This window comes from Symphalangus syndactylus, chromosome 6 (assembly GCF_028878055.3).
Source record: "Symphalangus syndactylus isolate Jambi chromosome 6, NHGRI_mSymSyn1-v2.1_pri, whole genome shotgun sequence".
Classification (NCBI taxonomy): domain Eukaryota; kingdom Metazoa; phylum Chordata; class Mammalia; order Primates; family Hylobatidae; genus Symphalangus; species Symphalangus syndactylus.
Window position 1 is genome coordinate 119,553,820 of NC_072428.2, and position 15,815 is coordinate 119,569,634.

At 42.0% G+C, this 15,815-nt stretch overlaps 1 protein-coding gene across 15 annotated transcripts in view; it reads left to right on the plus strand.

Moving 5' to 3' along the window:
• Window positions 1–15,815, plus strand: part of NRF1 (nuclear respiratory factor 1) — a 152,186-nt gene that overhangs the window by 102,341 nt on the left and 34,030 nt on the right. For all 15 annotated transcript variants that reach the window (XM_055283989.1, XM_055283991.1, XM_055283994.2 and 12 more), the window contains 4 exons: window positions 1,482–1,640; window positions 2,768–2,965; window positions 3,881–3,982; window positions 9,946–10,103. In XM_055283989.1, the coding sequence (XP_055139964.1) occupies window positions 1,482–1,640; window positions 2,768–2,965; window positions 3,881–3,982; window positions 9,946–10,103 (617 nt within the window). The remainder of the gene's footprint in view (window positions 1–1,481; window positions 1,641–2,767; window positions 2,966–3,880; window positions 3,983–9,945; window positions 10,104–15,815) is intronic.

Genomic DNA, 15,815 nt, shown 5'->3' on the forward strand with positions numbered 1-15,815 from the left:
ATGTACTTTCCTAAAATAACTGAAGTAATGACCGCATGAGCCAGCTGATGGGTTTTTAAATGGATACGTTTCTATCAGCCTGCTGCTTGATGCCAGAGCCAAATATATATGAAGTGTATTATATCATATCCTGTAGGCAGGAGACTGTCGGGGCATTGGGGGACTTAGAAAGAGAGGTGAAGTGGCAGACTTGGCACAGGAATTAACAGCGTGACTACCGTCAACCAGAACTTTATTAGGTAAACATTACTGATTGGGTTCATGGTTCCCTATTATGTAACAATTTGTATCATCTTCTCGTAAAATAGTATCTAATATTTATTATAAGAATGATAAGAACACCTGATATTTATAGAAATCTTTAATATTAAAGTGTTGCTGTACTCATTCTGTCATTGATACTTAAGTATTCTCATTTCTGTTTCTTTCTTGTTTTACTTTGTAACTACAAATCCATGCCCCTGAGTCTGATTCATTGCTAAAAGTGGCCTCTTTTTAATTTTCAGCTGCGGGGGCAGTATGGGTGCATCCTTAGTTGCAGGATGCTACTTATCTCTGGAGTGCTATAGACCACCAGGTTAAAAGGAAAACAGTAGGTCTGGGAAGGAGGAATAGATCATAACTTGATAAACTGCTTTTCTTGCCAGAAATCATTATCAGCGATTAAGAATATTCACAAAGTAGACCTTCCCTCAACACACACAGAGTGTGGTTACTATGCCAGGAAATAAGAATGGCAGTTGTCTTTGTGGTTTAAAACCTATTTGGTCTGGATTTGATTTGTAAAATAAATCTGGATGAGGTCCATAATGCATTTAAATTCGCACATGCTTTACTATGTCTATATGTCAGACTCATGGACAGTGGCCTAGCTTACTGGAAAATTTCTAGAAGAGTTTTAGGGTTATTTTCCCTTTTTATTAAGTTAAAGGCCTGTTTGTTTTCATATATTTTATAATCAGCCACCTTATTGAATTCTCATTGTTTGTAGTAGTTTTTCATTTGATCTCTTTGGAATTCTCTAGCTATAAGGTGACTTCATCTATAAATAATAATGATTTTATCAGCTCACCTCTTATTTCTCTCTTATCTAATTGCATGGATTCCTACTTCCAGAACAGTGTTGAAAACACCCCGAGTTTGTTACCTTACATGCATGAAAACTGTAGAAGGGAAATAAGCTATAGTACCAGTAATATCTTGGGAGGCAGAAATTAAACTTAGGGGTAGATATTCTTACTCTTAGAGGAACAAGTCTACAAAATGCAGCCTAAGTTGCACTTTACCAACATATTTATAATTCTCAACCACCCATGGAGATATAGGAACCTATGGAAAACAGTGGGTTTTCATCAGTCACATCTTAGAATTCTGAGATCTTCCTGGAAACCTCTCTGTTTTATAAGATTAGAATTTCAGGAGTCATAAACACACCCCAGATGTCTTTCATGAGTACTGATGACCACACTGTTCTCTTCCAGGCCCAGCTTCGGGCATTTATCCCAGAGATGCTCAAGTACTCCACAGGTCGGGGAAAACCAGGCTGGGGGAAAGAAAGCTGCAAGCCCATCTGGTGGCCTGAAGATATCCCCTGGGCAAATGTCCGGAGTGACGTCCGCACAGAAGAGCAAAAGCAGAGGGTGAGAGTTCCTCTGACTGAGTTGCCTGGTTGCTTTTCCATCCTAAATTAACCACCTCAGTTTTTGTCATTTCTACATCTTGTGCTAGAAAGTCTTTGTGTAATAGTTAAGCCTGTCCCTCCGAAGACTGATGTTCTTTGATTTATAGCCTTTTCCATTTGTCGCTCCATCACTATACTATAAAGAGAAGACTGGGGTGAGTTCATGAATTTAAAATGTGTCTTTGGGGTTGCCTTTTGGAGCAGTTTCAATTTTATGAAGTGCTTGGGAAAGTCAAAGAAACTTGAAGTAAAAGTATTAATCACTTTGAACACTTAGAAATGCTTTTATTCCTGGTTACTAAAAATCATTGTTGCAAAATGTAAATATGGAATTAGAGGGATATGAAGTCTGCCAGCTGAGCCTGCTAACAACAAAACTTTTAGAAGAAAGACTAAACTACATACCATTCCTTACTTTTTTTGCGTATTTCTTTTTCTTTTTCTTTTTTTTTTTTTTTTTTGAGACAGAGTCTCACTCTTGTTGCCCAGGCTGGAGTGCAATGGCGTGATCTCGGCTCGCCGCAACCTCTGCCTCCCGGGTTCAAGCGATTCTCTTGTCTCAGCCTCCCGAGTGGTTGGGATTACAGGCATGCACCACCATGCCTGGCTAATTTTGTATTTTCAGTAGAGACGGGGTTTCTCCATGTTGGTCAGGCTGGTCTCGAACTCCCGACCTCAGACCATCCGCCCTCCTCAGCCTCTCAAAGTGCTGGGATTACAGGCATGAGCCACCATGCCTGGCCGCGTATTTATTTTTCATTTAGCTTGGAAGTTTACTGAGAATCTTAATATGCCATTCTTGATCAGAATAATCTTTCTTTGCAAGAAGTTTAAGAGTTTGGCCTCAGGTTGGAATAGGGTGTAAACTAGACTTTGATCAAGAAGAAACCAATGAGAAGCCCTCTTTGATACTTTGTACTCAGCTTCTTTCTGCCAGAACCAGTCTGTGGGAGGTAATCCTAGGAGAGTTTATAAGAGGTTTGGTTTGGTTTGATTTGATAAAGAAGTAGCTGCTTATTGCATATTGGGACTAAATAACCAAAGTTCTTTGTGGCTTAATGTGCTTTTCCGGTCATTTGGTGACAGGTTTCATGGACCCAGGCACTACGGACCATAGTTAAAAACTGTTATAAACAGCATGGGCGGGAAGACCTTTTGTATGCCTTTGAAGACCAGCAAACGCAAACACAGGCCACAGCCACACATAGTATAGCTCATCTTGTACCATCACAGACTGTAGTCCAGACCTTTAGTAACCCTGATGGCACTGTCTCGCTTATCCAGGTGAGTAAACCTGAGGGCTACCAGACTGTGGCTTCTGAGATGGATCAGTGGGCACCTCACCTCAGACTGGGGAAAGTTTCCTTTGTGTGAACTCTTGTATGAACTTTATATAGCTCCCCAAGATCTTCCTACCTGAAATTGATTTCTGAAGAATAGTTTAAATTCTTTGCATTTGCTAAATACAGAGCTGTGAGTAGCTTCCTGGACATTTCCAAAACAAAGCACTTTTAAAGGGCCCTTTTTTTTTTGAGACAAGATCTCTCTCTGTCATCACAGCTCACTGCAGCCTCAACCTCCCGGGCTCAAGTGATTCTCCCACCTCAGCCTCCCGAGTAGCTGGGACTACAGGTGTATGCCACCAGGCCTGGCTGAAATTTTTTTTTTTTTTTTTTTTTTTTTTTTAAGTAGAGATGAGGTCTTGCTATGTTGCCCAGGCTGATCTCAAACTCCTGAGCTCAAGCAATCCTCCTGCCTTGGCCTCCTAAAATGCTGGGATTACAGATGTGAGCCACCATGCCTGGCCTTAAAATGACTTCTGTTTTACAGTTTCACTGTCAGTGATCAGGGAATATTCCTTCTGAATGACCTCTTCTGAGGTAAAACACAATTTGTTGATTGGGAACCTCTGAAGTTCAGATTGAGGTGAGAATAGAAAGTTGGTTGACCGGCACTGGGAATGGATGTGGCGATGTGGTAGCTCTTCTCATATTGACTTATTTGGTTGAAGTAAAATTCTGAAACTCGTGATAGTCTCTGAACTATGATTTTAGTGAGCTACGATTTTAGATTTCACATCATAAGGCATATTCGTTGTTATCTGTGCTGAATTTGGGATTAAATGAGTCTTAGCTTCTGAGTAAAGAAGTGGAAGGATCCATCCACTGACACTTAACCACTTTCCATGTTTTTCTTTAGGTTGGTACGGGGGCAACAGTAGCCACATTGGCTGATGCTTCAGAATTGCCAACCACGGTCACCGTTGCCCAAGTGAATTATTCTGCCGTGGCTGATGGAGAGGTAAGAAAGAGATTCCATCTGCATCTTCTTAAATACTTGAATGTATAATGAGGGAAAAGCGAGGGTCCAGAAGATGGAGTAGCCTGCCATGTCTGCGGCACTCTTTCATTTAAACCTTTTGAACATGAGACCACGAAAGTTTTAGAAAGTGTCTTATGCTATGTGTATTAATTGTAACAATTAAGATTCATGGATTAGTATGACTCAAACCCAACTGTCAGGAACTTAGAATTTTACATTTGAATGTATAGCATTTGGTATTATACACAATACAAAGGGATTATCCCTTTACTATTTTTATGCTGTGAATCCCAAAGAATTTCATCTTTGGTCTTTATGAAAAAAAAATGACACATTAAAACTGGAACTAAGGGAAGCCTTCTTTGAAGGGATAAATATGTTTGCAAGTCAGTAACATGATTTATTACATTTTAAATATGCCTTTGAAAAGATTTCTTAGGAGAATTCTTCCTTACCAAAATTGGGATAATTATGGGACATTAACCTAAAGACAGCCAACCTTTATTGATCACTTGGTGGGCTAAACACTCGACCCCATGAAGTATAAAGTTCTGTTATCATCTTCGCTTTAGAGATGAGAAAACCGAGACATAACAGAGCTTAGATGATTTGCCCAAAGTCCCCTAGCAGTGTTGAAGCTGGATAATGCATTGAGGAAAACATTACCTAGGCTCTGAGCCATTGGTGAAGATGCAACAAGTGAAGGAAGGGGTTTGTTACGTCACCATGAGTGTTTCCCTTGAAGATACTGATGTGGCGTGCTGAAGTTTGAAAAATAGCCAACAGATGTCAAAGAGCAGTATCAGAAATAAAGCTAAGAATATTATCTCACCCTTGTTGAGAGCCAAGGAACATTTCCCCTTAGAACACCACAAAGTCACTTTCATTTGTGCCCCTCAGGAGAGGGGGAGAACTGGCAAAGGCCGCATGGCTGGGAGATGGAGGGAGAGTGCACCGCAGGCTCCTCGGCCAGCCTGCATGTGCCAAACCCCTGTGTAGCTGAAGCTGTGTGGAGTTGATTCGCACAGGATCCTTGCTGTCATGGGAGTCCAGTCCAGTGGGGAAGAGAGATGTCTACGTGAATGAACTCTAGCCTTGCTGTAAGGGATGCTGCAAAGCATATGTGCCTCCTTTCCACCTAAGGAGCCTGGGAAAGTTTGGGACACTGAAAAACTTGGTTATTGGGTGAGGAAAGGTGAAGGTTGACAGGACCCTTACTTTCTAAGTATATAAACATCATTAAAGGATATGGATTAGCAAAGCAAATAATTTGTCCGTCCCAGAACACTAGAACGAGATGACACTCCTTAAAAGTCTGAAAGAGGTGGAAAAGACAACGAGGGGTACAGTTAGGAGATGTGTTAGTTTTTGGCTTAGACAAAGTTATCAACCATATCTCTCTACTGAATGTTTCTTGGTACTATTTAAAGAAAGTAACTTTGTTTCCTCCTTCTCTATGAAAAAAAATTGTTTTTGACACATAATATTTATAACATTAATGGAGTTGCATTTCTTTTTTTTAATTTTTTATTTTATTATTTTTGAGACAGAATCTCACTCTGTGGCCCAGGCTGGAGTGTAGTGGCACGATCTCGGCTCACTGCAACCTCTGCCTCCCGGGTTCAAGCGATTCTTCTGCCTCAGCCTCCCGAGTAGCACCAGGCACACACCACCATGCCCAGCTCATTTTTGTATTTTCAATAGAAACGGGGTTTCACTATGTTGGCCAGGATGGTCTCGATCTCTTGACCTCATGATCTGCCTGCCTCGGCCTCCCAAAGTGCTAGGATTGTATATAATTCTGTTAGAAGAAGAGAAAGCCAAAGTACAAAAACATTAGAGACATGAATTTTAAACTGAACCATCAATATATGTAACAGTTTTGAATTGCATAACTCATTTTAGGTGCATTTTTATGAATGTCAGTTTACCTTAAATACGGGCAGGCTGAATAACAAGTAGGAAAATATCAATAGTATTTTTCCATCCATCCCTTCAGTAAATACTTTTTGAGCCCTGTGCCAGGCACTGTAGAGACTATAGATAAAAGATAATAAAGACTCCCCTTTCCCTTAAGGAGCACATAGGTAGGTGGTAGAGAAAAGCAAAGAACAATTGCAGTGAGATAAGGGTCTAGTAGCAGCATGCCCAGGGTGCTGTGGAAAGCAGAGGAGAGGCCCTCATCTGGACTTCAGGGGAGTGGAATCGTCTCAGGAAACACTTCCCAGAGGTAGGCCCTGACCTTAGACTAGAGTGGTAACTAGCCAAACAAAGGAGAGGGATGGGAGTTCTCTCCTGTCAAAGGGAGCAACCCATTCAGTGCATTGACTTGTGAAAGTGTGGAACAGCCACAGCTGAAGGGCCTTGTGGTAGTGGGCCTCTCTCAGAAATGCATAGTAGCTAATGAAATATCTTCTGAATATCTTCCCCTCCCAGGGCTTGTGGCCCTTTCTTTGCGGAAGGGGGTGCAACAAGAGCTCAAGTAAACACAGTTTAAGAAAGCACTGAGACTCAGGAATAGGAAATTCCGAAGAGATGATGGCACTTGAGCTGATTTCTTGATCACCTGCCATGTTTCTGATAGAAATCTCTTCTGTTTCTCCTCCTATTTTCTCTTCACCGTTTACTGTCATTCCATGCCATATAATTTAACTTTCTTAAATTATACTGTATATGGCAGCATTCTAATGCTATTTTCACTACAAATATAGTTGTAACTAAATGTGTCTGTATTGACTTGCTGCCTTTGGAGTTTGAGGACTTGAGAGAGCCGCACTGGGCCAAGCTCAGGTGAGAGCGGCAGCATGGGCCAGACTAAAATAGAGGGGCAGATCAGGAAACAGGAAGACCATTCCCTAGCAGTAGGCAACAGCGCTGCCTGGCTTCAGTGGATGTTTTGAGTGGACTCATCAGCCACCTAAGAATTGATAGTGCAGTTTGCCTCTTAGGGTGGCAGTGTTGGCAGTGATGTTCATTGGAGCAATGAGATCAAAGCAAGAGCTTTGGAGTTCCTGAGGGGCAGCTTTGCAGCTCTAGGATATCTCTGCCTCAGGAGTGATGGGCCCTGAAGGCTTGCTGGCACAATCCACTGCCCATGAGAACTCAGGGCAAACATGAAGGTAGCTCAAAGGAATGTCTCTTTCTCTGGGAAGCTTTTGGCAAACATTCTGAAAAGCATTATCATAATCTAAGTATGGTAATAGAACTAAAGCAGGAAGCATTTAAAATATCTACGTTAGAGCTTGGAGCACTTTCTTTGGGACACAGTAACAAGCAGGCACAAGATAACTACTCACTAGGCCCCAGCAATGTGAAGCAGGAATAGCAAGAGCTGCAGTAAGCACTGCTGAGGTCCTGAGACCCAGGAGTCCAAAGACATATACACCTGAGCTGATGGATCACCTGCTGTACTTCCGAATAGAAATTGCTTTTAGTGCCCCTGCTGCTTTTCAGTTTTGAGGGTGGATAATTAATCAACCAGTATTTATTGAGCAAAACGGACTGAAGTAACTAGATACAGGTATTCAGAACTAAGTCTCTAAACACAGAGAATTGTACTAAAATCAGTAGTTCTGTACCCCGGACCAGAGGGGACATTTGGCAATACCTGGAGACATTTTTTGCTGTCCTGACTGGGGAGGGTCCTATTGGCATCTAGTGGGTACAAGCCAGGATGCTGCTAACCATCTTGCAATGCACAGGACAGCCCCACAACCAAGGATACCTGGGCCAAAATGTTAGCATGCCAAGACTGAGAGACTCTGTGTAGGCCTAGCAAACCTGGATTCTCATGTATCCTGTCACCAGAAAGTATGATTTTTATTTTTGGGTTTTTTGATGTGGGCAGTGGGAGAGTCTTCATAACTTCTCCCCTAATAAAAAGAAAGCAGTTTTTGCTACACTTTAAAAAATTAGTTTCTGGCCGGGCGCGGTGGCTCACGCCTGTAATCCCAGCACTTTGGGAGGCTGAGACGGGCGGATCACGAAGTCAGGAGATCGAGACCATCTTGGCTAACACGGTGAAACCCCATTTCTACTAAAAATACAAAAAATTAGCCGGGCTTGTTGGCGGGCACCTGTAGACCCAGCTACTCAGGAGGCTGAGGCAGGAGAATGGCGTGAACCCAGGAGGCGGAGCTTGCAGTGAGCTGAGATCGTGCCACTGCACTCCAACCTGGGGGAAACAGTGAGACTCTGTCTCAAAAAAATAAAAAAATAAAAAATTAGTTTCTGAGTCTAGCAGTTTCTATCAAAAATAAACATGCCAAATAAGTTTGATCTATAATTCTACCTCTAGGCATTTACCCTATAGACTCACATGTAATATACAAAGTATAATAGTATATAAGGATATTCATCACAGCACTGTTTGTTAATAGCAAAAGACTGTAAACCACTTAAATGTGCATTAAAAGATGACTTGTTAAATAAATCATGATGTTTCTATATAATGCAATGCTTCCCAGCACTTTGGGAGGCGGAGGCAGGTGGATCACCTGAGGTCGGGAGTTCAAGACCAGCCTAACCAACATGGAGAAACCCCATTTCTACTAAAAATACAAAATTAGCTGGGTGTGGTGGTGGGGCACCTGTAATCCCAGCTACTTAGGAGGCTGAGGCAGGAGAATCGCTTGAGCCTGGGAGGTGGAGGTTGCGGTGAGCCGAGATTGCACCACTGCACTCCAGCCTGGGCAACAAGAGCAAAACTCTGTCTCCAACAACAACAACAAAAAAATGCAATCATATGCAGCCATTCTTAAGAATCATGAATGAGTAAAGTAGTTTTATATGTTCCAAAATGGAATCATTTCAGAGATGTACTGTTTGTGAAAAAAGCAAGATACAAAAGATATGTAGAATATACTGCCATTTTTATTTTAAAGGAGGGAGTAGAAAGGGGAAATAGGGTGAATGTGTGTGTGTGTCTGTGTAAATATACTTCCATATAGCAGGAATAGCTCTACAAAGGTACACGAGAAAATAGGTATATTACATGGAAATATTGTATAATGATAAAAAAAAATAAAAGAGAAAGAAAATAGGCACAGTAGTAGACCCTTTGGACAAAGGGTCTAGAGTACTGGTATCATATTCCCTTTGATACAGTTTGAATTTTTGGTATAGTTTGAATTTTTTTTTCCTCTCATGGCCCATTTCTAACAATCCAGCCTATATATTTTTAAACTTTATTATGTATTTATTTAAATTGACAAAAAATTGTATATATTTATCTGGCACAACATGTTGTTTTGAAGTATGTATACATCGGGAAGTAAATTGAGAAACGTATTTAAAAGTGTAGAGTGGGCCAGGCGTGGTGACTCATGCCTGTAATCCCAGCACTTTGGGAGACTGAGGCAGGTGGATCATGTAAAGTCAGGAGTTTGAGACCAGCCTAGCCAACATGGTGAAACTCCATATCTACTAAAAATACAAAAACTAGCCAGGGGTGGTGGTACACACCTATAGTCCCAACTACTTGGGAGCCTGAGGCAGGAGAATCGCTCAACCTGGGAAGTGGAGGTTGCAGTGAGCCAAGATTGTGCCATTGCACTCCAGCTTGGGCGACAGAGGGAGCCTCCCTCTCAAAAAAAAAAAAGGTACAGTGGAATGTCTTGCTTTCTGTCTCCCATCCAATTTGTTTCCAACTCCTCTCAACCCCACACATACAATCCAGAGAATATATTCAGTGGCTTTTGTGTGTCCTTCCAGAATTTCTTTATGCAAATGCAAGCAAATTCAGGTATATATTCTAATACCCCCTTTTTATGCAAAAGGTAGCTTACTTAAAACTCTGTTCTGTCAGAGTCAGACACTGCAGGTCATGTTAATTTTAAAGAGTATGTGTATTTAGCCAAAAAGTAGCAATTATTAGAAAAATTACTTTTAAAATTGTACTTTTGTGGCTTTGTTTTCTTACTATCTTGTCCTTTCTGCTTCAGGTGGAACAAAATTGGGCCACGTTACAGGGAGGTGAGATGACCATCCAGACGACGCAAGCATCAGAGGCCACCCAGGCGGTGGCATCATTGGCAGAGGCCGCAGTGGCAGCTTCTCAGGAGATGCAGCAGGGAGCTACAGTCACTATGGCGCTTAACAGGTGGTGGCAAGAGTGCGGGAATAAATGAGGATCGCAAATCTGTCCCTGCAGATATGGGTGGAGGCCTCCTAAACAGAAATGTGTCTCTGTTTGCCACAGTTGGCAGTTGGAACTTAACACTCTTGGCCCATACAATATTGTAGTTTGGGCTATAATAGGTCAGCCCTTACCAAGAAAAATTAAAACTTCTTTCCTTCAGGTGTGCTTAGGAAAGGTGATGTGAAATGGAATCCTCCAGTAAAAGGTAGTTTCCAAAACTCAATGTACTGTTTCCTGCTTAGTTCCTTCTACTGGCTGTTGATGTGAAGATCATCTCCGCATCATTCTTCGCTCCTGCCGCCACCCAGCCCCAACAACCAGTGCAGCCTTTCTGACTTCCAGCCTAAGCCTTCTCGTCAAGCCTTCCCATTTATCCTATTCTGTGTCCAGTAAGCAATAGCAGCAAGGCTTGAGTGCTTCATGTTTTCAAGGGATACAGAACAAATTAAGAGGCTTCGGATTAATTGTCCTTTTGCCCTACAAAAGAAACTGCATTTTGTTGGGGGTATTAATCCATGTTTAAGCAGCAAGTGGCTGATTTTACTTGCTTTTGAGAAAAATGTGTTGCCCTTGCTTATCAGTGAGCTCAAGAAAAATAAGTTTTGGATTATTGGGGAAAATAATGAACTTTTTTCTTCAGGTATGTTAGGAAGGGTGCTGCCAAATGGGATGCTCCAAGAGGTGGTTTCTGAAACTCGATTGTATTGTTCCCTGCCTGGTTCCTTCTACTGGTTGTTGACAGGAAAGATCAGCTTCATATCATTCTCCCTCTTCTTCATTCCTGATGCAATTTTATTTTTAATGGACTCAGGCATTTAAATTAATGGTCAAGAGTGTGAGCCTTGACACCAGACTACTTGGGTTTGAAGCCCAGCTCTGTCACTTACAAGCTGTTTGGCATCGAACAGTTCATTTGAACTCTCAGTAGCCAGGCTCTCCTATTCTGTAAAATGGGAGTGATAACAGTACATTCTTCTAGGGGTGTTATGAGAACTGAGTTACTCCATGTGAAATCCTTAGGTCAGTGTCTTGTATGCAGGTAAGGGCTGAACTCTTGCGGCATGCCAGCTCTACTAGGTAAGGCTGTAAATAGAGAATAGAGTGCTCTAGCATATACTCTGCGCTCAAAGAAATCATGCTCTTATTGGGGAGACTGATTTAAGTAAAACACTTAGCAAACAGTATTACTTAGAGTGTAACTCACTATTGAATTGTATGGTAAAGACTATGAACATTGTAGAAATTCAGAGGAGGGTGATCACCTCTGCTAAATATAAAATCAGTGAAAGTTTAGATTGATTATGATAGATACTAGAGAGCTGTGATGGATTTGTGTACGGTTCACTGTATGAGGCTGTATAGTATGGTGGCTGAGAGCAGGGTTCCAACGTCACATAGATTCAGGTTTGAATCCTGGCTCCACCACACACTAGCCATTTGATCCTGAGAAACATAACCTCTGAGCCTTGTTTTCCTCATTGTTATAATGAGGATAAGACTCATCACACAGAATCATGTATATGAGATAATATAGATAAAATTCTCATCGCAGTGTCCAACCCATAGTTAGCACTTCAAGAATTATAGTTATTATCATTTAAGTTATATTTTAAGAGTTGTCTATTCTGAATTGATTATAGTGAGAGGAGATTAGAAGATCAGTTAGGAAGAGGCACTCCAGGCATGCCTTGTTAAGGTCTTGGAAACTAAAGTAGTAAGAATGGAGGTAAAGTGATTTTTTTTTTTTTTTTGAAACGGAGTTTCACTCTTGTTGCCCAGGCTGAAGTGCAATGGCATGTTCTTGGCTCACCGCAACCTCCGCCTGCCAGGTTCAAGCGATTCTCCTGCCTCAGCCTCCCAAGTAGCTGGGATTACAGGCATGCGCCACCACACACAGCTAAGTTTGTATTTTTAGTACAGACAGGGTTTCTCCATGTTGGTCAGGCTGGTCTCAAACTCCTAACCTCAGGTGATCCACCCGCCTCAGCCTCCCAAAGTGCTGGGATTACAGGCGTGAGCCACCACGCCCAGCCTAAATGATTCATTTTAAAAGAAGTATGGCCAGAGATTGGTGGTTGATTAGGAATAGGAAACTGAAACACACACACACACACACACACACACACACAGACACACACACACACACAAAAAAACACATCTTCTCAGAGTTACCTAGTTAGTCCCTAGTGATCAGAACATTTTTTTTCAGCTCATTGAGCCATGTTGCTCGTGTTGCTCTTCATTACTTTTTTTCCCCCACTCACTTATATACTCATCATGTTGCTTTTCAGTAACATGAAAGTCTTACTTGGTTCCTTACACTTGGCTCAATTCTACCCCTCTCTTTGAGAGAAACACCCAGATAAACTTCCTGAAAGGCGTGGCCAAGTGAGACCCTCCGTCCCTTCAGTCCAGTAACACCCCCCATTCCCCGCCCAACTGTAGCTTGGGGTCTAACAGGCCCTCATTAAAGACCAGCAAAACTTGGTTTCATTGAGACTTGCAGCCAACACCTTGGATATTCCAGTGAAGTGTGTGTGTCCTGGGAACTCTGTACATAGTGGAAAATATGAGGCACATTTGGGCTCCCTTTGTTGTAAGGACCAGGGCTTATTTCTAAAGGCAAGCGGGTAATGGTATCCCCCGAGGGCTTGTTAGCAAACTCAGATGCAGCTGAGGTGGCTACAGTGTTTACTCCAAAGGAAGGAGAATGTGTTCACTGTGGCATAGAGGAGGAATAAAGAGATGTTGAAATCTCTTTGCAATCAGGTAGTTCGATGCCCCAGTGAGTGTTAGGGGTTGGTGTATTGCAGCTTCTGCTGGGGATGAAGAAATCAAGCCTGGCAGCAGAGACTAGACTATAGCAGACTATTAGGGGAACATCAGGGCTTTCTGAACCCAACAGAGGTAACCCATGGTCTAATGTCTTAGTCAGGAGGGTTGGATGTAAGAAACAAGCCCTTAACACTCGCTTCTTTGTGGATGAGATGCAGTAGAATCATTTAGTCCCTGCACTCTGAGCCTCTCCACAGAATTTGCTGTTGGAAGTCACCTCAGTGAGAAATACACAGAGAAATCTGGTCTTTGTTCCTATGATGACAAAGCAGGTTCATAATCTGCCCTCTTGCAGCTTGCTCTGTTTCGGGTGCAGATAAAACAAGCATGGTTCTCTAATAACCACCTGCACCTCTGCTGCAATGTAAACAGCAGATGTGGGCGCAGGGTGAGAAGGGAGAGGAAGCTACATACAATGGCAGGTTGGGGAATAAGGAGGCAGAGGGGCTCCTTCATCTTTTACAGGGTAAAATGGGATCAGGACAGTTGCAGGACAGACTTGTTTCTCAACCACGCTGTTAAGAGAATTTCATACTACAAGTCACAAGGGCCCAGGGCTCCACAGCCTTTAGCCCACCCTGGCTTTCTAACAACCCAAAGTGGGTATGGAGAAATTGTCCTTTAAAAACCTAAAAACTGTGTTAATTTTCATTTTCAAAATAAAGAATAAATCAGCACTTTTGGAAAGGAGGTGGGAAGGGAATCAAAGTGAACAAATGAGCAGAACATCACAGCTTTAAAAAAATGTGTGTGTATATACATACATACCTACATATATATAATACCATATATATGTATATATAAAATAGCTTATATATAAGCTATTTGGCCTGAACAACCAGAGAGGAAAGGAAGTAATATCATCATTTACTTGTGTTACAGTGATTAATTTGAATTTTCAGTTCTTTGGTTAAGCTGTCCTGGACTTGTAGTTCCTTTTAAACATGTCCTACAAACCCTCTTCCTGAATATGGCCAGTATAGTCCTTGCATGTAGAGATCATGATTTGGCTTTGTAGACTGACTCTACGTTTCTAAAGTAGTGGAAACTTACTTGATAGTATATTGTTAACACTGAGACAGTATTTATTGTGTGTCTACTGTGTGCAGGGCTATGACTCAGTGCTATGGGGAAATACTTAGATTAATTCCTCTTCTCAAGGAATTTTAGAATTTGTCTTTTTTTTGTTGTGAAGATTTTGCTTTTAAAAAGTCATATTTTGAAAGAAAAATTTCCTCTTAGTCTTTTTTTTGAGACAGAGTCTTGCTCTGTCGCCCAGGCTGGAGTGCAGTGGCGCCATCTCGGCTCACTGCAAGGTCCGCCTCCTGGGTTCACACCGTTCTCCTGCCTCAGTCTCTCGAGTAGCTGGGACTACAGGCACCCACCACCACGCCCAGCTAATTTTTTATATTTTTAGTAGAGACGGGGGTTTCACTGTGTTAGCCAGGATGGTCTCGATCTTCTGACCTCGTGATCCACCCACCTCAGCCTCCGAAAGTGCTGAGATTACAGGCATGAGCCACCACGCCCAGCTGCTCTTAGTCTTTAAGATGAAATATTGACTTAAAATTAGACATATTATTAAAATAAAATGGGGCTTTTATATACGGAGTGATATTTGTCCAATAAAAGGGGATGGAAAACTTAGATCAGAAATCTTCTCTGGAATAGAGGTCAGGGATGGTACAACTGCGTTTCTTTCCTACAGGTAAAGATAAGACACTTAACAGATAAAAGGTTGATGGAAACCTCTTATTTATAGCTTTGGTTTTGAAATGACTTTTGTCTAAAAATTGTGGTCTAGCTCAGGGCCTTTTTAATCCCTATTCACGTTTTTAAGTGAACATAATATTTTTCTAGGCTGGGCACGGAGGCTCACGCCTGTAATCCCAGCACTTTGGGAGGCCGAGGTGGGCGAATCACCTGTGGTCTGGAGTTCGAGACCAGCCTCAACATGGAGAAACCCTGTCTCTACTAAAAATACAAAATTAGCCGGGCATGGTGGTGCATGCCTGTAATCCCAGCTAGTCGGGAGGCTGAGGCAGGAGAATTGCTTGAACCTGGGAGGTGGAGATTGCGGTGAGCCAAGATTGCACCAGTGCACTCCAGCCTGGGCCACGAGAGCGAAACTCCATCTCAGAACAAAAAAAAAATCTTTTTCTAGCAGTTTAGTTTGGTCGTTTCCCATAAAGTTGAGTGTAAAAGGTCAAAGGTGAGAATCGCTCTGGAAGTGATAGCCCCGCTTACCATAGGCATCATCGTTGTCTTCATGCCCCACGTGAAGACCCTAACTGGGGATTGAATAATTAATCGTACTGACCTGTCAACCTGTCGCCCCCATTGCATTGGACCCCTCATCCCTGGCATTCCAGATTGATTTAGGTTGTTGCTGGTTTTCAGCTTTTCTTCTACCATACCATATTTTAGAAGGAAGTTAAAGAAGGTAACTTCAAGTTTTTAGGGCTTTAAGTCGAATGAAATGAGTGTGATCAGTTGCAGGTACACTTTCATGTCAAGGCTTGGGGAGCTGCCCTCTCCCTTCACTGCCTATGAAACTCATTCTGCCAGAGTGTGTTCAGGATGTACAGGAGTGGCAGGATGTCATCTTTGATTGTCATAAAGATGAGATTATTGTAAATCGTAAGAATAATTATAGGAAATAAGCAGTCACTGAGGTGACCTATAAACAAAGATCCTAATTCCATATAAACAATTCTCATTTACATTTTTCTTCTTCAGACTATCACACAGCTTTTTCCAAAGAGTATACTTTTCTACTTTCCATAAAGTCTCAGGTCACGGTGTAAATATTTGTATCATTAATCATTGACAGGTGGA